This window comes from Euprymna scolopes, chromosome 27, assembly GCF_053919585.1.
Source record: "Euprymna scolopes isolate OS-2025 chromosome 27, ASM5391958v1, whole genome shotgun sequence".
In the NCBI taxonomy this organism is placed as follows: domain Eukaryota; kingdom Metazoa; phylum Mollusca; class Cephalopoda; order Sepiida; family Sepiolidae; genus Euprymna; species Euprymna scolopes.
The window spans coordinates 83,113,786-83,138,632 of NC_136508.1; the positions used below are offsets into that span (position 1 = coordinate 83,113,786).

The 24,847-nt window shown below is 30.7% G+C and overlaps 1 protein-coding gene across 4 annotated transcripts in view; it reads left to right on the forward strand.

Moving 5' to 3' along the window:
• The window catches only part of LOC145248945 (ras guanyl-releasing protein 3-like), a 258,134-nt gene extending 234,774 nt beyond the window's left edge, over positions 1–23,360 (forward strand). For 3 of the 4 annotated variants that reach the window (XM_080110744.1, XM_080110742.1, XM_080110743.1), the window contains 3 exons: positions 982–1,080; positions 11,349–11,548; positions 22,256–22,701. In XM_080110744.1, coding sequence (XP_079966870.1) covers positions 982–1,080; positions 11,349–11,548; positions 22,256–22,426 — 470 coding nt within the window. In that variant the 3' untranslated portion in view covers positions 22,427–22,701. Of the gene's footprint in view, positions 1–981; positions 1,081–11,348; positions 11,549–12,766; positions 12,793–22,255 lie in introns of all 4 variants that reach the window. The other variant, XM_080110745.1, reaches the window with a different exon arrangement.
• The last annotated feature ends 1,487 nt before the right edge of the window (positions 23,361–24,847 follow it).

Consider the following 24,847-nt stretch of genomic DNA (forward strand, 5'->3'; position numbering starts at 1 on the left):
TTGAATTCATTTTAATTGGCTAAAGAAAAAAACTGAAATCCAAAATCAGCCAAACAAATTTTGCCATTATAAAAAATTTATGTGCATTTGACATAATTTATGTATACTATTTAATTTTAATGAAATAAAACATTTTTCTCATTATAATTATTAAAATAAAACAATAATCGTTTTTATGACAATATATTGATAATTCGATGATGTTTTTTTAGCAATGTTCTTTTTTTCTTTCGCAAATAAAAATTAATCTAATAATCATATTTTTATGATGACAAAATTTATTGATAACTTAATGATTTTCGATTTTTCTCATGATTTAAAAATTTTCTCATTATTATATACTAAACATCAAAATAGAATTCTCAGAATAATGAATAATCTGTTGCGTAAATAAACAAAAGTATATCTTAATTTGGGGAATTATTTTTTGTTTCTGAATTTTTGAGATGAGACTTGATTATACATATTATCTGGATATTTTTTTTTTTTTTTTTTTTTTACTATTGATCTCATCTTGAATGGAATGTTATTTTCACAATGCAATTGTGGTGCAGTGGATAGTGCTTGATAAAATCAGTTGTAAAAGTTACACTCTTCTGGAGGTTAAAGGTTCAATCTTCAGTGTGGTGACACCCAAAATACAATTGCAAGTTACTTAGGATTCTCTCCAGTCATGACTGAGGGAATGAGAGTATGCTATCTCCATAGGTTAAATAAAGGGTTCTGTTTGAAATTCTGTGCACATTTCTGAGTTCAACAGAAAGATTCCTGAGTTTGATAAAATACACCTGAAGAAGTTCTGAGGTTATGTTGACTGAAATGTTGTGAAAATAACTTTTGAGATGAGAATCCAAAGAATACAATTTGTCAAGAATACTATAAATTTTTTTTCGATAAAAAAAACTACTTATTTATTGTTAATATTTAATGAAATGAAAAAGTGAAAAAATACAGCATCAAACTTTATTTCTTTTCATCTAGATTGTGCAATAAATGTTCATAAACATTGTAAAGATACAGTTGTTATGGAATGTCGGCCCAAACTCAACAGTCCACGAAGACATGATTCTGTTTTTAATGGTAACTTTCAGTTTGTTTTATCAATGTATTTATTCTGTCATTTTTTTTTTATTCTTTGTTATTTATTTTTTTTTTTTTTTTGGGGGGGGGGTTGATAGGCTTTTTTTTGTTGTTGTTTCTTTTTGATTTTTTTCTTGGGATGGGCGACTTAGTAGATGCCAAACATTCACTATTTCAGAGACTCCATCTAAGAGATCTTTCTAATATTCTAACTACAATTTTAAGCACAATTGTTTGAATATCTCTTGCACTTTGTCCACCGAGTATATTGATCAAATAGATTTTGAAATTCTTTTTCATGAGCATTGTTCTCCTATGTTTATATTAAATAATCCCTAAAAGTTTTCATTGAATAATGTCCATTTGATTCTAGCAAATACGTGATTCATACTTGACATAAAATCAATTGTCGAAGCTAAAGGAAGTTTTAATGAATAAAGTTACAAAACAATATATTCTTCAAAACTATTTTGTAGTAAACAGACATTATGTCAACTTCTGTTACAAATGAAAAATATTGCACTAATACTCAAATAATTAATCTAAATGAGAATGTTCATTTTTGTTCAAAACATGTTAAGCTTATACCGTGTATATATATATACCCATTCTCAAACACTCTAAAACAAAGCTTGATCCAGCTCCTTTGCATATGTACTTTTTTTTTTAACAGTCTAATAACTTAATATTATGTTATACAAAGACACCTTACTATTCTGGTTCAACATGTTGGTGAATAAATAATTTATAATTTAAAATTATTGAAATCTTTCATTATTCTTTTTACATTGCCTCATACCAACAGTGTTTTTCTACAAAACAGCATTGTCATAGCCTTCAAACACAATTCCAATGTTTTAATATTTTTCTTGCCTTTAGCAATCCCCCCCCCCAAAAAAAATAAACATAACACCATCAGCTAAATGCAATACTTTCATTTTTTTTTAAATCTCGATTATTCTAGCATATTTACACATTTCTAAAGTGTTTTTCTTCCGATCACATGCATAATACTGTGGCTACCGAGAAAGAAAGCTGGTGCTACCAGATCAGGCTGTCTATTGGCTTCCTGAGACGAAATGCACCTACATTAATTTGTTTTTGTTTTCTATTCTCTTTTGTAAAACCTAATTATGTTATACGAAAAACAAAAACAACAACCCTTCTTCCCTCCTCCCCTCCTTTCTTTTTCCTTCCCTACTTCCCGGTTGACTCTGTCGGTGGGGCATTAGAATAAGCCGACTGCCCCCCTGCAGAGGGTATAAGTCCCTCAATGGGGCCACCCGTTGACCGTGGGTGGCATCCCGTAAGGCTTACGAACGGAATCCTGGTGGTTGAGTAGATCATGTCCAGGATATTTTAAGGACATGAGATGCAACACACCTCTTTGGTCCTTACTTAAGCTAAGACGGGCGGTTGGATAGGCCCGATCCAATCAATCGGTTGGTCACGCCTAGCTCTAAATCAGACAGACATAACAAGAAAATATGCTTGCACTTCCCACACTATACAATAAACTGATTTAGTAAGCGGTGGCTGGAGGGCCAATCAACTTGCTGAATAATGGACTAAACACGACTGAAAAACTGAAATTCTTACTGAAAACGAGGCCTTCAGAAAGAAATTGAAGAACCACAGGTGCTTGAATCCACCAGCAAGAAGAGTATACTTTTCCTGTATCCCTGTTGGGTTTGGGCGAATGGGTATCCCCCCCAACACTTCCCATATAGGACTCTGAGGTGGGTGGGGAGCATGAAAAATGAAACAAACCAAATATATTAATGGAATCCAGAAAGCCTCAAAAAAGAAACTACACCGAAGTATCTGATGCCAGTAGTTCTGACACTGAAACAGAGCTTCATCAAAAAAACCAGAATGTTCCCCGCTTCATAGTTATAGAAGCAACTGAAGGGGAACCAATAACCAAAATATCCCCATTCAAAATTGAAAAGATTCTATCTAGCATCAAACCTAAAATGGTTAAAAAACAAAATAATGGTACATTACTTCTCGAAGTAGAAAACCAAAAATATGCTGTTGAAATTTCCAAATGGAAACGTTTTAACAATCAAAATGTTAAAATTTACCCTCACAAATCTCTGAACATTAGCAAAGGCGTAATCAGGAGTACTGAATTATCACTGTGCCCCTTGGAAGAAATTCAGACTAACCTACAAAAACAAAACGTCACTGACGTTAAAAGAGTCCAAATTAATAAACTTGGCGAAATAATAAAAACAAATACTTACATTTTAACATTCAATACTCACCAAATTCCAAACAAAATTAAAATAGGGTATGAAATGGTAAACGTTGAACACTACATACCAAACCCACTCAGGTGTTACAATTGCCAGAGATACGGACACCATCGAGACCGGTGTACCCGCCCTCCAATATGTATAAGGTGCGGAGATAATGAACCTCATACAGACTGTAAAAAAGAGCCAAAATGCATCAATTGTCAAAAAGGCCATAGCGCCAATTCAAAAGAATGCGACAAATGGAAGAGTGAAAAAGAAATCAACAAAATAAAATATACAAAAAATATTACCTTCCAAGAAGCTCGCAAACTATCAGAAAACGCAAAATATTCTGAAATAACAAAAAAAAACATACAGCAAACTACCGAACCAAATAAACAAACAAAAATAAATTCACTCAACATTAAATCCGAGGACATTATTAAATTACTTAATGAAATGAAGGAACTTATGGAAGAATTTAAAAAAATTATAAAACAATTCAACAATGAAAAAAAAGTTCCTATAACTGAACAAACCACTCAAGCTAAAACTAAATCAAATAAACCCATAAAACCCCAAAATACAACACCCATAGAAACATCTCCACTTACAGAGGGGAAAAAACAGACACCAAAATATGCCCATGAAGAGAAAAGAAATAAACCTCCACTTAAAAAAGAAACTAAAACAAAACTAGACAGATCACGCTCAAGTTCCAGACCAAGAATACCTACACAAAACAGATTTGAAGAAATGGACATAGAAGACCAAAGATCTGATACCAATGACTAACAAAAAATAATCCAGTGGAACTGTCGCGGTTTAAAAACAAACATGAATGAACTGCTTCTGCTACTAGCGCAGGAGCGCCCTGCAGTGGTGTGTCTTCAAGAAACTTTTCTGAAACCAGGAGACAAAATTAATATTAAGCAATATGAAATTTTTAATTTCACTCATAACTTTGGGGGCAGGGCCTCCGGGGGAGTAACAATTCTAATCAGAAGCGATATACCCCATAGCAAAATAAACATAACAACCAATATCCAAGCAATTGCTATTAATGCCACACTACATAAACCAATGACAGTATGTTCACTATATATACCTCCAAACGATGACATAGATAAAAACGAGATTAAAAAATTGATTGATCAATTACCCAAACCTTTCGCCCTATTAGGAGATTTCAATAGTCATAACATACTATGGGGATGTAAAGACACCAATAAAAAGGGCAAAACGTTGGAAGAATTTATCAATGAAAACGATATATGCTTCCTCAACGATGGAACACCTACACACATCAACCCAACTGGTGGAAACCATTCAGCCATTGACCTTAGCTTGTGTGATCCATCACTATATATGGACTTAACCTGGAAAGTATATGATGACACTTGCTGCAGTGACCATTTTCCATTAGTGATAGAAACTCCAGAATTCAACAGCGAAAAACTTCCCAGATGGAAGCTAAATAAGGCCAACTGGCAATTATACAAAGAAAAATGTCGACATAAGTTGAATGATTCAGAGACAAACAACACTGTAGAATTTTTTACAGAAACACTAGTAGAAATTGCAAATGAATGCATCCCTAAAACTTCAGCATCTAATCGGTACAACAGACCCTGGTTTGACAATAAATGTCGGGAATCCATCAAATTGCGAAAAATTGCACTGAAGAAATTTCAGAAACAACCCACAACTTCAAATTTGATAGAATACAAATTAAATAGAGCTAAAGCTCGTAGGGTAATAAAAGCAGCTAAAAAAGAGAGTTGGGAAAAGTATGTCAATAAACTAAATTCCTCTACAGAACCGAGAGTAGTATGGGAGATGATTAGAAAAATTTCAGGTAAACATCAATCAACACCAATTAAACACCTGCTTAAAAACAACACCAGAGTAACCGATGAAAAGAATATAGCAGACCTACTAGCCGGAACTTTTTCTCAAAACTCATCTAACCAAAACCATAACTTTAAATTTATAACAATTAAACAAAATATCGAACAATACAAACTAAACTTTAAATCAAAAAACCTAGAAGATTATAATAAACTACTTACATTAACTGAATTAGAAGATTCTATTAAAAGATCCCACAACACAGCCGTAGGACCTGATGAAATCCATTACGAATTCCTGCGACAACTCCCTTTGGAATCATTGAAGTTGCTACTAAAAATTTACAACAAATTATTGACAGAAGGTGAATTTCCTGACTCGTGGAGGCAAACCACAATAATAGCAATACCAAAACCAGGAAAAGACCATTCGAATCCACAAAACTACAGACCAATCTCACTGACTAGCTGCTTGTGCAAAATAATGGAGAGAATGATAAATGATAGATTGGTTTGGTACCTAGAAACCAACAACCTTATCTCCAACCTACAATGTGGATTCCGTAATAAGAGAAGCACAACAGATCACTTGGTTAGATTGGAAACAGCCATAAGGGAAGCCTTTATTAGAAATGAGCACCTATCAGCAGTATTTTTTGATCTGGAGAAGGCCTACGACACTACGTGGAAATATGGAATTATGAGAGACTTGCACGAATTTGAACTAAAAGGCAGACTCCCACAATTTATAAAAGGATTTTTATCTGACCGAAAGTTTAGAGTCCGCATTGGAACTACTTACTCAGACACCACAAATCAAGAAGAAGGAGTACCTCAAGGTAGCATTTTATCTGTGACACTGTTCAATATTAAAATGAACAGCATAGTGAAATGTTTGGACCCTGGTGTTGAGGGATCTTTATATGTAGATGACCTACTGGTGTTCTGCAGATCAAAGTATATATGCACCATCGAACGCAAACTCCAACACTGCTTAAATAAATTAGACAAATGGGCAATGGAAAATGGATATAAATTTTCCCAATCAAAAACCAAATGTGTTCATTTCTGCCACATGAGAAAACTTCATAATGATCCTACATTGAAGCTTGGAAGAACAATAATCCCCACCGTAGAAGAACACAAATTCCTGGGCCTTATATTTGACAAAAAACTGTCATTCATCCCCCACCTGAAGAATCTAAGAAATAGTTGCAACAAAAGACTGCAACTACTACGGGTAATAGCCCATACAGAATGGGGAGCCGATCAAGAAACACTAATGAAATTATATAGGACTTTGATAAGATCAAAACTCGACTATGGTAGTTTTATATACCAATCAGCCAGAAAGTCCTACCTAAAGATTTTAGATCCAATCTGCCATGGAGGACTGAGGTTAGCTCTCGGTGCTTTTAGAACATCCCCAGTTGAAAGCCTCCATGCAGAGGCCAACGAAATCCCTATAAATATAAGGAGTCAAAAACTGGGTGCACAATATTACACTAAATTAAAAGCACAACGAAATAATCCAGCATATGAAGCTACATTCAATCCGAGATATAAAGAGGCATTTGAAGCAAAAAGAAAGGCCATAAAGCCCTTTAGTCTTAGAATGAAAGCAATACTGCAGGAATCAGAAATGACTGTAGAAAATATCCAAGAACATATACTACCTAAAACCCCACCTTGGATACTTAAAAAACCAAAAGTAATCTTAAACTTGAATGAACTCCCAAAAGCGAAATCCCACCCTAATATCTACCACGAAAAAGCCTATGATATTCTCCTAAAATATTCAGACCATCTACCTATTTTCACCGATGGCTCTAAAGACCATAATAGAGTGGGCATATGCTGCCGTGTCGAATGAAAAAACTCTTAAAAAAGCTCTTCCAACAGAAAGCTCTATTTTTACTGCCGAAATATGTGCCATCGACCTCGCACTCAGCATTATAGAAAAAGATGAACATAGGAAATTCCTAATTTTTTCAGATTCACTTTCCGTTTTGACATCTCTGAATAACAAAAAACTTGAAAACCCACTAATCATCAAACTAACAAATAGAATTGATTCATTATCCGAACACAAAGAAATATTTATATGTTGGATTCCAAGTCACATTGGGATAAGAGGAAATGAAAGAGCCGACTTAGCGGCCAAATCAGCTCTAAACTTAAAACCAGATACAATAAACATACCATATACTGACTTCAAACCCAAAATTAATCAATTAATTCATGCAAAATGGCAACGACAATGGAATAACAACACAAATAACAAATTATACCAAATCAAACCCATACTGGAAAAATGGAGACAAACTCCCCCCAAATCCAGAAAAGAACAAGTCGTTATAACTAGAATACATATTGGCCATACAAAACTCACACACTCCTTCATTCTAAAACAAGAACAACAACCACAATGCCCATTCTGCCAGAAAACTTGCACCATTAAACATCTTTTTGTGGAATGTAGAGCTCTAGATAAAGATAGAAAACAATACCTCAAACACAACAGCATGAAGAAACTTTTCGAAAACAACTCTCTAGAGGAAATATTATCCTTTTTAAGAGTAACAAGGATCTTTACAAAAATATAAATCATTCTCTGAATCAACCCAACTAAACCTTATGAATAAATATATGAGGATATATAAAACTCAAAAAAAAAAAAAAAAAAAAAGATCGTTAGATATTAAAACAAACAAAACTATTGAACTATACAGAATTGATTGATACTTGACGTCATAAAGTTCTTTGAATACATAAATTTTTTTTTTTTAATCCTGAGTTTGGCATTGAATAACCTGAAAAGGGTTGATATGCCGTTAAGCCAAAACAAAACCAAAACCAAACGAGAAAGAAGGCCGATACACAAGACAGCGTGACGTCATTATCAGATCCACTTGTAGGTATATGATCTAGGCTATCAGCAGCAGTTAGGCTATCAGCAGCAGTTTCATCTAGTTTTCAGTTTGCATGGTTCAACATGGTTTATTCTTGCGTTGTTCCAAATTGCTGGGAAATTATCCAAAGGGCCCCAAAATACATATATTTTCTTTTCCTAAAGAGAAGGAGCAACTCTCAATTTGGATACGTACCATTAGAAGGGAAAATTTTATTCCAACCAAATATAGTAAAGTAAGTAATGTTTAGGTACAGGCAAAATGAATGCAGATGCTCCAAATGTATAAACATTTTGACCCCTCCCTTTACTTAAAAATTCGCCAAAAATTAGGAAGGTAACCAATTTTAGTGAAATTTTCAGTATTTATCAAATAATGATCATGGAATATTATGAACTAATTATTTTTATTTAAATCTCAGTGAAAATGTATTATTTCGTTTAAACAAAAAATACCTTTACTAAAGTTATGGTGTTCAGTATTAAATAAAAAAACGCAAGAATTTATTTTTGCTTTTTTTATGTAAATAAAGCATGGTAATTTGTAACAATAAAATAAAAATAAAATGATTTTTACAGGAACATTACATTATTTGTTAATAATTAAACGTGTATTTAATTAGAACTGTATTCAAGTACTTTCATAACGTTTGATAACATTGTTAATATAAATTAAAGAAACAATACTATTTATTGCTAATACAGCAAATATTATGTTGATATTTTTAACTGTTTATTTTCTTATAAGGCGAAAAAGTCTATCAGGATGGTTGAAAATTTAATTTAATTTTTTTTTCGTTTTTAAAATTGTAAACAAATAATTTTTGCATGAGAATAATTGTTAAAATGTCTTTTTTAATAATAAATAAAACCTTTCATTGATTTTGATTGAAATATTTTGAAGTTCTATACTTTTTCCTAAAGTTGGTTTGAAAATTATTCAACACGCAGCTATTAAGAAATTTAGCAGTGACTGAGCGTTATATATTAAAATTGATTCTTTCTTTTTAGCATTATAAACGTATGTACTTTTAAAAAAGTGGTATTTTAATCAGATTATTATTAGTAATTCTGAATTACAAATTCTTTGCTTACCCCCATCTCCTTCCGATCCCTTTTTCCGCTTCAGCTTAGTGCCTTAATCGATAATAATCTGATTAAAATACTTTTTTTTTTAAAGTATACGTGAATTCATTTATAATTGTGAAGTTATTAAAAATTTTATAAATAAAGCACAAGTGCAACTAAATTTTTTTTTTTTAATGTTTACACAACACTTTAAATTTAAATCAATGTATTCAAATGGTCCTTCAAGTTTTACGATATCTTTTTGTTTATTAAATTGTTAGGTAAAGATACACCTGTCAACCTGGTAACCTAAGTGCATAAGTACCGAATTCTGAATTAATTACTAATTCTTTGCTTACCCCCATCTCCTTCCAGTCCCTTTTCCTACTTCAGCTTAGTGTCTAATTGATAATAATCTGATTAAAATACTTTTTTTAAAAGTACATGCAAATTCATTCATAATTGTGAAATTATTCAAAATTTTATAAATAAAGCACAATTGTTTGTTTGTATTTAAATTATTTGTTTGATTTCAATTTTTTTTGTATTTTATCGTTTGTTTTCATTCTTAAAATTATTTATCGATGGTTTTCACTTTTAAAATTATTCATCGTTGGTGTTTAATGTTTTTTAATCGTTTGTTTCCTAAATTCATAATTCAGTTTATCAATATTAAATTGTATATTGCTTTGAAATTACTTAATTTTACATAGATAATATTTATATTTTATATTGCATAAAGCTTAGTTTCAGTATTAATAGAACTGTGTTCCTTTTTTTTTTTTTTTTTTTTTTTAAATGTTTTATTGCTCTTTTTCAAATGGGCCTCATATAGTACTGACAGTCTGACAGATCTTACCTACATTGCCTGCAGGCATTTTTCAGTTAACAGGCCTTCTTCTTACTCCCGGTGGCTGTGGTAATACTAAATAGAGTTTAACTTGAAATGTTTCCTCATTTAATATTTAAAAAAAACAGTAACACAAAAAACTATTTTGATCACATATACACATTTTTTAGCACATTCTGTTTACACCTTTGAACTTTATTGATCAACATGGGTTGATTCAATTTTACTAATTACTCTATGCAAGTTAATTAACTCCTATGCATCACAAATCTATATTTGTATGGAATTTATAAGGATATTTAACCTATTAAATTTCAGGGTTTCTAAATTTCTTTACTACTAGCAGTTCAGTCCGGCTTTGCTCGGGCCCTACATACTGTTCATAACTTTATGTGCATATGGTATATATATATATATTATGGTATATATATATTAAAAAGTTTGACTCGTGTCCAGGTAACCTACATTTAAAATTCAAGTGTTTAGATCCAAAATTGGCTGAGGAGTTTGGTAGAGTCTGCTAAAGGTCAACTCTTCCAACTGTGACCTCTTCACAGCCAAATTTTCGCCCAAAAACTGATTTATAATCTTGCCCTATGTCCAAATACACTTTATATAAAATTTCAAATGTTTAGACCAAAAATTGGCTGAATAATTTGGTAGATTGCAGAGGTCAAATTTTTTTATATTTTGACCCCTTTAACATTTATTGTTTTGGGCTCAAATCAAATTAAAAAGTTTGATCGGTGTCCAAGTAACCTACATCTAAAATTATAAGTGTTTAGATCCAAAATTGGCAGGAGTTTGGTAGAGTTTTCAAAGATCAAATTGTTGAACTTTGATCTCCTGAGAGCAAAATTTCTGGCCGAAAACCAATTAAAAAGACTTTCCCAAATCTCAATACCCCTTATGTCAAATCTGGAGTCTGTCGAATGAAAATTGACAGAGTAGTTTGGTAGGGAAATGTACAGACACGCACACACACACAGACAATTTCACTTTTATAGATATATAGATTGAGTTAAAACTTCATGTAATGACTAACAGTGGGTTACAATACATAAAAGGAAAAGAGTTATTTTATTTAGAAGGCAAAATATTAACTCTCTTATAAATATGACACTAGGTATCTATGATTATAATTTACTTCATTTAATAATATTAAAAAAAAAATCAAAAAAAACAGCAATGTAAAACCTCTACCTAATTTTTTTTTTTTTTTTTTTTTTTTTTTGCATTCTATTTTTACTTTCCAATTCATCATTAACTCGATTTCTTTACTTTTAAAAATATTTTGCATTGGAAGGAAAAACTAATTTGATTTTTTTTTTCCCCTTCAATTTCAGAATCTGAATATGGTGGTTATTCTAATAAACATCGACTATTCCATTCTCCTTGTCATTCCAAGTCTCATCAAGGAACACAGACTGAGACCGATTTGATGTTTTCAGACGATGAAAAATCTTTGAGTCGATCTCCAATGATTCGAGAAGAATTTTATGAAGAACATTCTTTGCTTTATGACCGTTTCCTCAAATCAGAAGAGGTTAGAAATGTTTTTACTTTTTTTAAGTGCTAGACAAAAAACATTTTTTTTTTTAATCTATTTAAAAATGTTTTCTTTAAATTATTTTTTTAATCCTATTAAAGAAATAGTTTAATTTTTATAAAAGACTGCCAGAATGCATTTCAGCTGTTTATATGTATCTTTTAAATTTAATTTTGTAAAATTCCACCAGAATTCATGATAACAATATAGTCATATCTGGTCCAATATTAGGTGCAGAGCAATATAGAGTTCCTGATTTATTCAAAATTAGTCATGAATATAATAAAAAAAATGAATTTATAATAATCCTAATGGAAAAATAAATGAATGCTAAATAGGAAAAATAAAGGAGTACTAAATAAAATAATTTCTTTTCTTCATCTTTGAAAGCAAATAATTAAATAATTTCTTTTCTTCATCTTTGAAAGCAAAACAAATAATAAAGGAGTACTAAATAGGAAAAATAAATGAGTACTAAATAAAAAATTGAATGAATATCAAATAGAAAATAAATGAATGCTAAATAGTAAAATAAATAATGAATAGAAAAATGAATTAATAATAAACAGAGAATGATAAATGAATGCTAAATAGAAAGTAATTTAATGTTAAGTAATAAATGAATGCTAAATTGAAAATGAATTAATGCTAAATAGAAAAATAAATTTTTCTGCGTAAAAATTGTAAATAGAAGAATAATTGAATAAACAAAATAAATAAATTCACCCTAAATAGGAAAACAGTATTATTTTTTTAATTTTTCTATTATTTAAGATTTACAAAATGATTTTTAGGTTTTATTTGTTGTTTTTTTCTGGTCTAATAAATAATTTCACTTTTACAAAGTAAATTAAATGATTCTGGCTAAAAATGGTTTAAACCTTAATTGAATTCTAAGTTGAAATGAACGGACATTTGGTGAATGTTATGAGAAATGCAACACATGACGGATTTCATTTCTTTTAACATTTCAGTTTTTTTGTTTTTGTTTTTTTTTTCCTTGAATATTTAAACTTTGAATAATATACATATTTCAGCTAATATGTATTACTATTATACATATATTCACAATGGATTCAATTCATATTTTTTACGTATGTTTTGTTATATATTTCAACATGTCATAAACGGACATATTTTCTTAGTTTCTGTTGAAATTTGTGCATGTGTATTTTCTTGCAATTGTGTTTATCTTATTCTTTTGTCTCTGTGAAGGAACCATGTATTGAAGAAGAAATTCAGTAAGTTATTTAAGTTCTTCGCTTGATTTGTCATTTGTGCAATTACAGTTCTCTCCTTTCCTTCTTCCACATGTGTTGCATTGCATTTTTATTTCAAAACAAAATGATTTACATATTTCTCAGCTTAGTTAGCAATTACAGAGGGGGAGGGCTTTTTTTTTTCTTTCTTTTTTTTAGATTTTTCTGACAAAACTAGTGAATTTCTGGTAAAAATGAAATTTTTAATAGTCGTCTCTTTTTGATTACAATTTAGTTTCTTTTTTGTCTTTCTTCATCTTTGAAAGCAAAACAAATAATATTTCTTAATTTTTGCTTTCTCTTTTGTTTTAATTATTTATTTGATTAGGTTCTTAAATAATAATGTTGGCTTTTTTCAAAAAAAAAACAAGTCTTAATAAATCTGCCATTTTTAGGGTGATTTTTATTGGAATGAACCAAAACTAGATAACATAAATTCTTAAGTAGTGTGTGTATGTATATATATATATATATATATATATATATATATATATGCAAGGGTTGAAATAAAAAAATTAAATAAATATAAAATAAACGAATGTTAAGTAGTAAAATAAATGAATAAGGAATAGAAAAAACAAGTCTGAATAAGTCTGCCATTTTTAGGGTGATTTTTATTGGAATGAACCAAAACTAACTTGATAACATAAATTCTTAAGTAGTGTGTGTGCATATATATATATATATATATATATGCAAGGGTTGAAATAAAAAAAAAATTAAATAAATATAAAATAAACGAATGTTAAGTAGTAAAATAAATGAATAAGGAATAGAAAAATGAATAATAAACAGAAAATAATAAATGAATGCTAAATAGAAGGGTGGCCTTTTATGACATCCCTAAGTGGTCCCCATGCACTCAGCACTTTGTGATGCATCTCAAATCATCTTTGTGCAGCTACAGGAGAGTCAAAAGGTGGGTTTACTTATGCCAGCCTTGTAACTTTTGCTTCCCTTATTTTCTCATTTAGTCCCCCACATTCCATAAGCAATGTTTCTAGTAAAGGGGGAAGAATTGCTGTTTTGTGGGTGAGAATCTATCCATATAACCCTTATCATCAGTTTTTGATCTTGAAGTAGTTATTTTTTAGCTCCTTACATCAAGTGGCTTCATGCCTTGTCTGGACCGATTTCCATGAAAAAAAATGTTAGCCTCTTTATAGTGAATGACCATCCATGCGTGATAAAGAATCATGCTCATGTGCCTGGACATAGACAGAACACGGCTGAGCTAGAGGAGCCTAACCTTGACAAAAAAATTCCCTTCATTCTTCACGGGTCGTTATACTTCATGTGATGATTATCAGCGAATGGATCCTCTGGTTGAGATAACATGGCAACTTTGGAGAAAATCATCCAGCATAACAATTAGACGGTGCATTGCTCCAATAAACAATAAACCATTGATATATCTATAATAATAGTGCACATTGATGTCCTCAACAATCGCAAGATGCAAATGACAGTTTCTCTTGACGAAGCTTCAATCTATGCTTTCCCTTCTTTAAAACATTCACAACAAACACCCATCTAGCTACAACCACTATCAACAATTTCCTTTACTCTTTATCTGTGCCTAAAACTAAATTAAAATTTCATGAGCAAAGTTTCTTTCCTAGAACTATTCGTGTGTGGAACACAATACTGCGGAACTACTTCTCAGCTGACTATAGCACATTTTCAAGTCTAATGTAAACAAGTTCTTGTTGAGCTGTTCTCATAAAATACCCAATTTCCACCTTTACTGATCATCATGGTATTGTTTCACCTGATGTTTATTAACCCTTATCCTCAAGTGACCTCTGACTTGGTAAAAAAAAATGTAAATACCATATGAAAGACCTGCTAATATTGATTTCTGACAGATGGTTGGAAGGAGTGAATCTGAAGAATTCAAGAAAAATTATCGATCTGATCAATCAAAAAAAATCAGAATCTGCTTTCATGCCTACAGTTTTGTCTTTGAGGTAAACCTTGGAATTAATGTTCAAAATGCTGACCATCTTTGAAAAATCGAATAGTAGTTCGGCTATAGATTTTGTTTCATAATAGCCGTCTTTGGCCATTTGGCTAAGAGCAAAGTGTAGTATTTGTCCTTATACTACACTTCATCTTTTCCATCTTTGGTAAGAGAAAGAGACTGAAGCAATTATTATTTTTGTCCCAATCCAATACTGCCTTCCATAGTTGTTGTCGTCTCACCATGTTTTGGCCGCAATTGCTGAGGATGCAATTGGAAGATTCAACGTTCCTATCCCGTTGTGGTTAACCACCTGATGAAGGCCATAGGAATAGTTGGCCGAAACGTTGTGAAACAATAAAAAAAAAAATGGGAATAATAGTCTGCAATAAATAAATGAATAAATAATGCAAATTGCTCACGTCAGTAAGAATTCCAGTTAATTTAATAATATGAAAAATAGATGTTTTTTAAAATCCATGCTTCTTACTGACTTTGTAGGCATCTCAACATGCGTTAGACACACACAGATCCAAAAAGTACTCGGGGTTTTTGTTGCATGATGGTTTATGGATATCTAGCATACAAGAGATTCAATGAATTCAATCCCAGGGAAGCAAGGCATTCAGAGTATAATCTGTGTCTGTTAGGGAGTATTTATTCACTTGTTACCCATCTTTGAACAGCTTCCAGGCAGTCAATATTCTGAGCAAGACAGGGGTTCCAGACCAATGAAGTGCATTCTAAGTTAGGTTGCACCATCAGATGCATACAGTTTTGAATCGATTGAGAGCAGTTAACTATGGTTCATCGAGTGATTCCAAGACACTCTAGGCCATCTTGACAATGTGCTTTGTCCAATGCAAACCACTGCTGACATTCATAAGAACACTTCTTGGTATCGTTGTTGCAGAGGGTGAAATTACTTCAAATGAACACATTTGATTCTTTTTGTAGAATTCCTTGAAACTTTTCAAAGGATGTAAAAAAAAAAAAAAAAAAAAAAAATAAAAAAAAATCCAAATGGCAGAACATCATATCATTGCAGAAATTTTGGATCAAATTTTGAATTAAATTTGCATCTTTCATTATTGCACTTTGTTTTGAATATTATAAAAATATCTAAAGTTACAAAATATTTTTTACTCGATTTATTTATAATTTCAAAATTTAATAATGTCATAAATTTATAATATAACTTTATAGTGTTAATACTTAATGTCATAATATGTAATACAATTTAATAATTTGATGATGTCATAACTTGATAACGTCATAACTTGATATGAGAAGTTATAGTGTAGTAATTTAATATTTTAATAATATCAAAATCAAGCCATTGCATGAATAGATCCGTTTCCTTCCATAACTGAAACCCTTTCCATGAAATATGCTGAAAGATTTCCTGTTTTGAGCAAATACAACAATTCTTACTTATCCTAATCTTTCTTAATCTCCACCATTAATCCTATCCAGAGATAAAGAGCATTTTGTTTTACAATGTAGCAAACATGAATTAACATTTGTCTTACAATACTGTTGTTTCATAAGTGTTGCCCTTTTTTTATCTACCTCTACACCTCTGCATGCTTCAAAATTTTCCGCCCTCCATCTTTATTGTCTTTATGTTTAATCATAGATTCCTATTTGCTTCATGCTTGTATCATGTTTTTAGATGTCAAAGTAGTTATTAATATTTACTTAACTTCGTGTGAATAGCCTAGAATCTATTTTCTTTTCTTTCTCATCAGACTAAAAACTCTTTCTTTTACCAATAATACAGAATTGTCTTGCATTATTTAAAAAAAATGCAACTTTATTATGACACATTAATCCACAGTTGACTTAAGATTTTAACATGTTTACATGAACAGCAAAAATTTATCACAAAAGGCTATTTTTGTTTATGATAGTCCTCTTCACCACCAATGCTCTAATCCTCAACTTGGCCCAAATTGAAACAAACAGCTCTCATTTTGAGGAAGCACCATGCTTTGAGGACTGATTTTCACTCCTGACCTGAAATAGAAGACCTACACCAGATTCGTTGCTGGATAAATGCTTGGATCATTCTACTGCTCATTCTCCCGACGCAATCCTCTACCTATACAAGAGCCAAATACGTCATAAGATGGAGTATTGCTGCCACATCTGGGGAGGATCTGCTCAGAGAACCCTTTCCTGCCTTGACAGGGTACAAAACCATCTTCAAAATCTAGTGGGCAAGGACCTTTTCACTTCTCTACTTTTTTTTTCTCGAGACGTTGCAAGTCTATCTCTGCTCTATTGTTACTTTTATTGTAGGTGCTCGAATAAGCTTCAATATATGATCCCCCCCCACCTTACCCTCGTAAAACATTTGCAACAAATACCCATCTAGCTACAACAACAGTTAACAATTTTTCTGACTCACTATCTGTGCCTAAAGCTAAACAAAAATTCCATGAACAGTTTCCTTTCTAGAATTGTCCGTCTCTAGAGCTGCTTTCCATCTGATATGGTTGTTTTCAAGTCTAATGTAAATTAGTTCTTAAGTCATCCTGTTATAATTAAATTCTACACAAGCTCCACCATTACTGATCATCATGATATTGCCTCAATGTTTAACACTCATTAACCCTTATTTTAGAGTGGCCTCTGGGCCTTGATAAGCAGTGACCCCTAAGTAAAAAAAAAACAAAAAAAAACGATGGGGATTGTTTTGATATAACCCCACAGATAAAATAAATATTGAGAGTGCAGGTCGGGTAGATGTGAAGCCCATTTAGGATCACACTTTCTACTGATGAGACGATCATCAAAGTGTCCCCCACATATCATAGGTAGCTATGTTGCTTCTAAGTTGTTATACTTAATTACAAAATGAAACTAGAAGACTTGCAGCATAATTAAAAAAAAAAAAGAGATAATATATCTACACTACTATGTACAGGTTGATCCAGAAAGCATCCAGTCTATGCCTGTGAAAAACAGATACTTATGTGTCATCATGTATTTATTATTACAGAGCTAATTCTGTATTAAATATTATATTATACCTAATATATAATATTGATTTTAAAAGGTTAAAAAAAAATCCCATCCCCCCAAAAAAAATCCCATCAGCTAGAATTGAAATCAAAACATTTAGCGATCAAGCTGTATTCCCTACCATTTGAGCTATTCACAGATAAATGACAGATTTAAATTTAAAATCACTTCAAGCTGTGAATGAATTTGCATATGTGCAAAAGTAATAGAAATATGTTGGCAATTTGAAATGAACATTTTGGATTTCAACTTACCGAGATATTTCTATGCATGTTATTCATCCATCCAAACAAAAGTTTTACTCATTATAAACCATCCTTGGTGTGTGATAAGTGTTTCCTGTTAATTTCATTGTTATGTGACTAGTAGTTTAAGAGTTTATCGGTTAAATATTTACACACACACACATCTACTGTTTTATTTATATAGATAAAAATTACTTTTACAATATTTCTAAAACTTTTTTGGACTTATTGTGTTGCTATTGTATTAACATTTGAACTAGTGTTGGGACGATTAATCAAGTATTGGAAAATTGGAAATCTTTGGGGAATCTGAATCAGTATTGAAAAAATTTGTGCCGATTTTTTTTTCAATGCTGAAAACGATTCTTTTATGTGTGTGTGTGTGTGTGTTTTTTTTTTTGTTTAAAATGTTATTTTCCACTGCTGGCAACAGTGATAAAATGATATATATTTGATTTTAAACTACCAGTAAAACTAAAATGTACATATCTCACCATTAATGTGTTTTTTATGTTTGCAAAAATATATCCACATATTATATGGGTTTTTATGATAATCCAAAAAAAAAAAAATACAATAAAAAAGCAACTCTATAGGTAAATATTTAGAGGTTTTTAAACAAATCAAAATTAGGAATTTAGATCATATTGTATTCAAATCAGAAAAATATTAGAATTGTCGCATCACTAATTTCAACTGATGTACACGGGTCAAGTTTTTGAAAAATTCAGGAAGAATCAAAAACAGAGCACAAAAACAGAAAGGAATAATGAAAAAGTGCTGATTACTGCATGAGGTAGTTTTTTTTTGAAAATTGCAAACCAAAGTATGTGTAAGTTTTATTAGTAAAAGGATTTGACAAAAACAAGTTTCAAAACAGTTAACACAAATTTAGACATTAATGAACTGGGATGGATGAACGCAGAATAAATTACTCATGCCAACCTTAATCCTAAATGAAACACAAGCAGAGATCTAAATGCATGAAAAAAAGATCTACCACTAATATTCAACATGTGGGAATTATCAGAAAGAACCAACAAAAAAACAAATTCAGGTGGAATGATAATGATTTCAAGTAAACAATTTGTAAAATAGAAAAAAAATTACGTTTAATAATACAAAGAAAATAAACTATTATTAAAGACAAAAGACTTGTACATTATTCGGATTATCTAGAATATCTCAACTATTATTCTCATCTTGGATGTATAATGGATAAATGAATGATGGAGTAATTGGGTATCCACGACTATGATAATTAAAGTTTTAGTTTAGATTTAAGGATTGAACCTCCAATTTCCAGAGGACTGTTAGCTTGAACTGATTGTACTAAACACCTGTATCCATTGTGTCACATATTTAAAATGCACCTGAAGAAAGTCAAAAGTTACAATGACTGAAACATTGAGATTATCATTCTGAGATGAGATTAGCATTCCCAATAATGCAAATTATAAGTCCTCATCTAAAATATTCCGAAAGATAATTGTACATTATTATTCATTTTAGTATCACTTTCATTTCTGGAAAAGGTTGAGAAGTATAGTGGTTGAAACATCAGGAATATTTAAGGTTGGAGAAAAAAAAAAAACTATGTAATATAAAAATAAAATGTTACCTTGTGCACTATGACAGTAAAAACACTAAAAATGACACAATGAGTAAGAATTATTTTATAACACTGTAAAATATATTGCAAAACTGTTAATTAAAATGTCGACCATTCAAATGACTGCACAATAGTCATAATTGTTTTCTTTCTTGTTTTTTTTTTTTCATTTTTATTATTTAAAGTATGTTTCTTCTGAAAGGCTTATGATACTGAAAAGCTTATTTCATTCTAAAAAGTTATTTCATTCTGAAAAAAATATTTCATTCTGAAAAAGAAAGGGATATTCCTTATATATAAAATGTTTTCTGAATGTTGTATTTCTTTGATTTTGTTTTTATAGCTTGCATCCATTTTTGTTGCCTTGGTTTGTAAAAATATTTTTTTTGTAGATTTTTACTATCCTGTCTTGCCTATTCTGGACATTTTCATCAGAGTCAACTACAGAAGAGTTTCTTCTTAATGGCTTCACCACTGCATGCACAGATATCAAATCGACATTTTTAATGTCTGCCATTCCTTTTTATATTCTTTTATTTAGTGAATGTAAAGTTTTCATGACTTGATGTTTTCTGTGCATTTTCTTTCTATGATTCCCGATTGCAACATATTTATTTTTGTTTCAATTTACAACTAATATTGCATGCCAGAAAATTTAGTCAATTTGAAGGATCATTTTATACTAGCAGGTGTACCTCAGCTTACCCAGGGTAAAAGTGTAATATATTTCTATTAAAACTTCTCTCTACTTTTCTCTATCTTTCTCTTTTCCCCTCCCTTGCTCTCCTCTTTTCCACCTAGTCCTTTCCTCTCTGGATACTTTCCATGAAAAAAAGAAAAAAAAAACTTAATTTTTGTTCATAGCTGTTTCAAAAAAAAAATTATGTTTTCAAAAGATTTGTTGATAAAAATTTTTTGTACACACTTTTCTTGAAAAAAAAAATTCTTTCATATAATTAAACTTGCACTAAGTCTTATCTTCTTGTGTTAAGTTTTATTTTTAGCATTTTCAATGGCCTGGCAGTTTATACTTTTTCCAAAACTTTTTCCTGCTGTTTACTGTAAACTGCCAGAAGATGTTGATGCGGCCTTGGGTCAGGCTCTGTATCAGTACCAAATAGTCATATAAAATCGCAGAATTATGTTAGTAATTTAATTTTTCATATATAAATCATCATTTCTGATGACGAAGAGAGAGAAAACGCAATCATCAGTGATCTTTTTTTTTGTTTTTTTATAGAGTGGAGGATTTCTTTTCAAATTCAAAGTGGTGGAGTTAATTTAAGATGGTTATCTGATTTACTAGCTTTCATCCTCCCCTTTGCCAACTGAAAAGGACACATATTTTATTCGCTGACTTTTTCATGACATGATGAAAATACATGTATCTATATTAGTTTGTCTGTTCCACTTTTTCTCAGAAACTACTGGGCTGATTTGGCTGAAATTTTGTATGGACCTTTATGATAAAATGTAACAAACTAAATAGTATGGTATCCATTTGATGTACAGTTATGGATTAATAAGGATTAATCACCACAATACCACAGTTACTTCAGAAGTTTTATCAGAAATTACTCAATTGATCTGACTGAAATTTTGTATGGATCTTTCTGACAAGGTGCAGCGAACTAAGTAATATGGTATCCTTTAGCTGTTTAGTTACGGATTAATGTGGATTAATATTTAGTGCAAAAAATGAACACAGATTTAAGCATATTCAAGCATTGATTTGGCATAAAACATTTAAGTTCATGAACTATAAGTTTTGCCTATTTTTAACAGGCTAAAAAGTTATTTATACATATCACTTCAGTGAGATTAAATGACTGCATTTTTTTTAATAAAGGCATTTGGGAAGAGAGAGGAACTCTGGTCACATGAGTCAACTAAAATGGTTAGCATTTGTTTATTGAGCATATCAATGATGTCAGAGTAGGCGACGATGATGATGACGACAATAATTTTTATAAAGATTAAATATTTTCCTTTTTGAATATTTTTATTGGTATATGATGATTCCCTGTAAAAATGTATAGTGGAAAATTTATGTTTCTGAATTTTTAAGAAGATTGATTATTCATATTATTTGGATTACTATTCTCATCTTGAGTGTTATTTGCACATTTAAGAACCTGTACGTAAAAAAAATATACATATAATCTGTGGTAATAAGTAGTAGGATATTATACTGATAAGTAGTAAGATCGTAGATCTAAAAACAAGATTTAAGGCTTCCAAAATTCATATTAGAATTGTCCACAAGGACCCATAACATAGTATATAAAGTACTTGGTAAAATTCAGTTGTAAGTTACACTCTTCTGCTGGTTGAAGGTTCAATCTTCACTGTGGGCAAAGACTTAAGACTTCTATGCAATCATGGCTGATGGAAAGAGAGCATGTTACCCTCATGGATTAAATAAATGGCTCTATTCAAAATTCTGTGCAGAGTTCAACAAAATATGCCTGAAGAAAGTCAGAGGTTACATTGAATGTTGTGAAAATAACACTCAAGATGAAAGCAGTAGTTTGAATAATCCAAATAATATTGTTTTTTACCCTGTTTAATGTGTTCCTATTTTTCTTTTTCCAGACTCGAGAAAAGATGATAATTGAAAATGCCTTACTGAAATCTCGCTTAGACATATGTCAGGAAGAAAACCTGATTTTAAAATGTCAGATTGGTTTGCTACGCCAACATACCATTTCTTTCATCCTGAGCCAGATGAAGACACTACACGTGCAAAAGGAGTCTGAAGTGTGAAAATACACGAGAATTGATATCCGTTCATTAATTTTGTGTATATTTGGCGGTACCAATCCAGTTTGTCTTGCAATGAAAACCATGACATGAGTTGGAAGGCGTATAGTTGTCTGTCAGACTATACCCTCAAAAGCAGCAACAACAATCAAATTATAACCAAGTGCATTCACTTTAAATTTAGGTATTTAAAAAAAATAAAACTTGTCTGTTTATTTTGGGGTTTTTATTGTTCCCTCCAAAATAATCAGACAAATCAGGCATCAACTATTAAAATATTTCCGTTTTCTTTCTCCAATTTACACAGGTTCTTTTTTAATTTTTATTTTTTAAGTTGGATGAAAGAAAATGTTTGTTTTGTAAGATTTTTTGCAATCTGGTTCTTATGTTATTTGTCCCATACAGCATGATAATGCATGCTTTCACTTGAGAGAAGCTGAAAGAAAGGGAGACAACCAATGAGCAAAAAATAAATTCAAAAGAATGCTATTTGTTTTCTTGAAAATATTACATCAATCAGTAAGTCTTTCAGATCGACTGATTTTTGGGTATGTGAACACCAAGATTTTTTTTTGTAGCTGGGAAACTGGCAGGCTAATGGAAAATTTAAGGAGGAGACAGTTTCTAAATAAAAATAAATGTGTAATCTTTTCATTTTTCTTGTTTTAACATCTTTCATCAATTCATATCTCAAAATGAATGGAGAACGAAATGTCAAATTGTAAAAAGACATTTTTTTTTTTTTTTTACAAATACCTACACAGACACCTATTCTGAAATGATTTCGTATTTTCATTCATCGAAAAATACAAGCCAAATCAGATCTTCACATCTTTCACTGGTTGAAAGAAATCATCAGAATAATGTTGTAATGTTTTCTCTGCACCATTATAAAAGCTTGACGTATGAAATAACGGTGAATAAATGTAAAAAGGAACATTTATGTTTCCAGTTTTTTCTCTGCCCTCCCCACTTTTAATTTTTTTTCTTTTTTTATCAAAAAGAAAAATAAAAGATTTGTTCCTAGAAATATATTGACATATCAAAAAGTGTCTATTTTAAAATTAAAAAAAAAAAATTTTCTCATTGGAATTGTAACAGATCTTCCCCAGATTAGATTGGCTACACTTCAAATGGCATCGTTTCCCATGTGATCATTATTTACAAAAAAAGATATATAGTAGTATGAAAATATACTTATAGCAAGTAAGCTACACAGAAGTGTTCATGTTTCATTCCTAGTGGGGAAAATCATCAAGCTAATTACAATTAACCTGAAGATTTCCTCCAGAAATGAAACATGAACGTTTCTGTGTAGCTCACTACTACTACTAAGTTCTACTAATGCATTAAGTACTGTGTGTGTAGGAGTAATGTAAGATTTTATAATATATATATATATATATATATATATATATATATATATATATATATAATATACTTATAGCAAGTAAGCTACATAGAAACATTTATATTTCATTCCCTAGATAATTGCAATTTTAATTCTTTTCTTTCTCCCTCCTCTCTCTAATATATATATATATATATATATATATATATATATGAATTGCAATTGGCCTAATGATTTGCCCTGGGAATGAAACAACCGTTTCTATGTAACTACTTGATATATGTATCTTTTCATATTATGGTATATATAATGAAAAGTTAAAATGGAAAAAAAAAATATATATATATAAAGGAAAATTCACATAAAAAAAGCTGGGAGGGCGATATTTCACTTCCTATTTTTTTTTTTTTTTTTTTTTGTCTTCCTTCCATTTTATTTTTCCATTGGATTCTTATCCTTACATTTTATCTAATACACACACATAAAATATTTCTGTCAGAATAATCATGTTAATGGTTGATTGAGATATAGGATCAAACATGATCGCATCTGTGCAGAAATTCATCTTATTTTATTATCACTATTATTATTATAAATCGCAATTTATGTGTTGAGACTAAATACTGAAAATTCCTAACTCTCAAATATTTTAATATTGTTTGAGACTTTATATATTAATGTGTGTGTATATGTATATACACAAATTCTTTATTAAAAAACTATACATTACAGATTCCAGAGATGTACCATTGTTTCATTGACATGGGTATGCCTTTACTGTTTAGAAAAGATCCTTACAACCCATTTCAAATCCTCAGCTTCTGAAAGAAAGAAGATAGTTAAAAAAAATGGAACAGATGATGGTAAACACTGCTTTTTATCATCCAGTAGTTTTTTCCGAGTTGCTTCTGATGGATAAATGACACTGTTTACAGAGGTGGGCTGTATATTTGTTTGGTGCTTTATTGTAACTTAGCATTATGTAAATACAACTTAATGATTATAGCAGTTGTTTATCTGTTTCTGTTAAGTATTTGTATTTAGAATTGATGGTGTGGAGTGTTATTTATTTA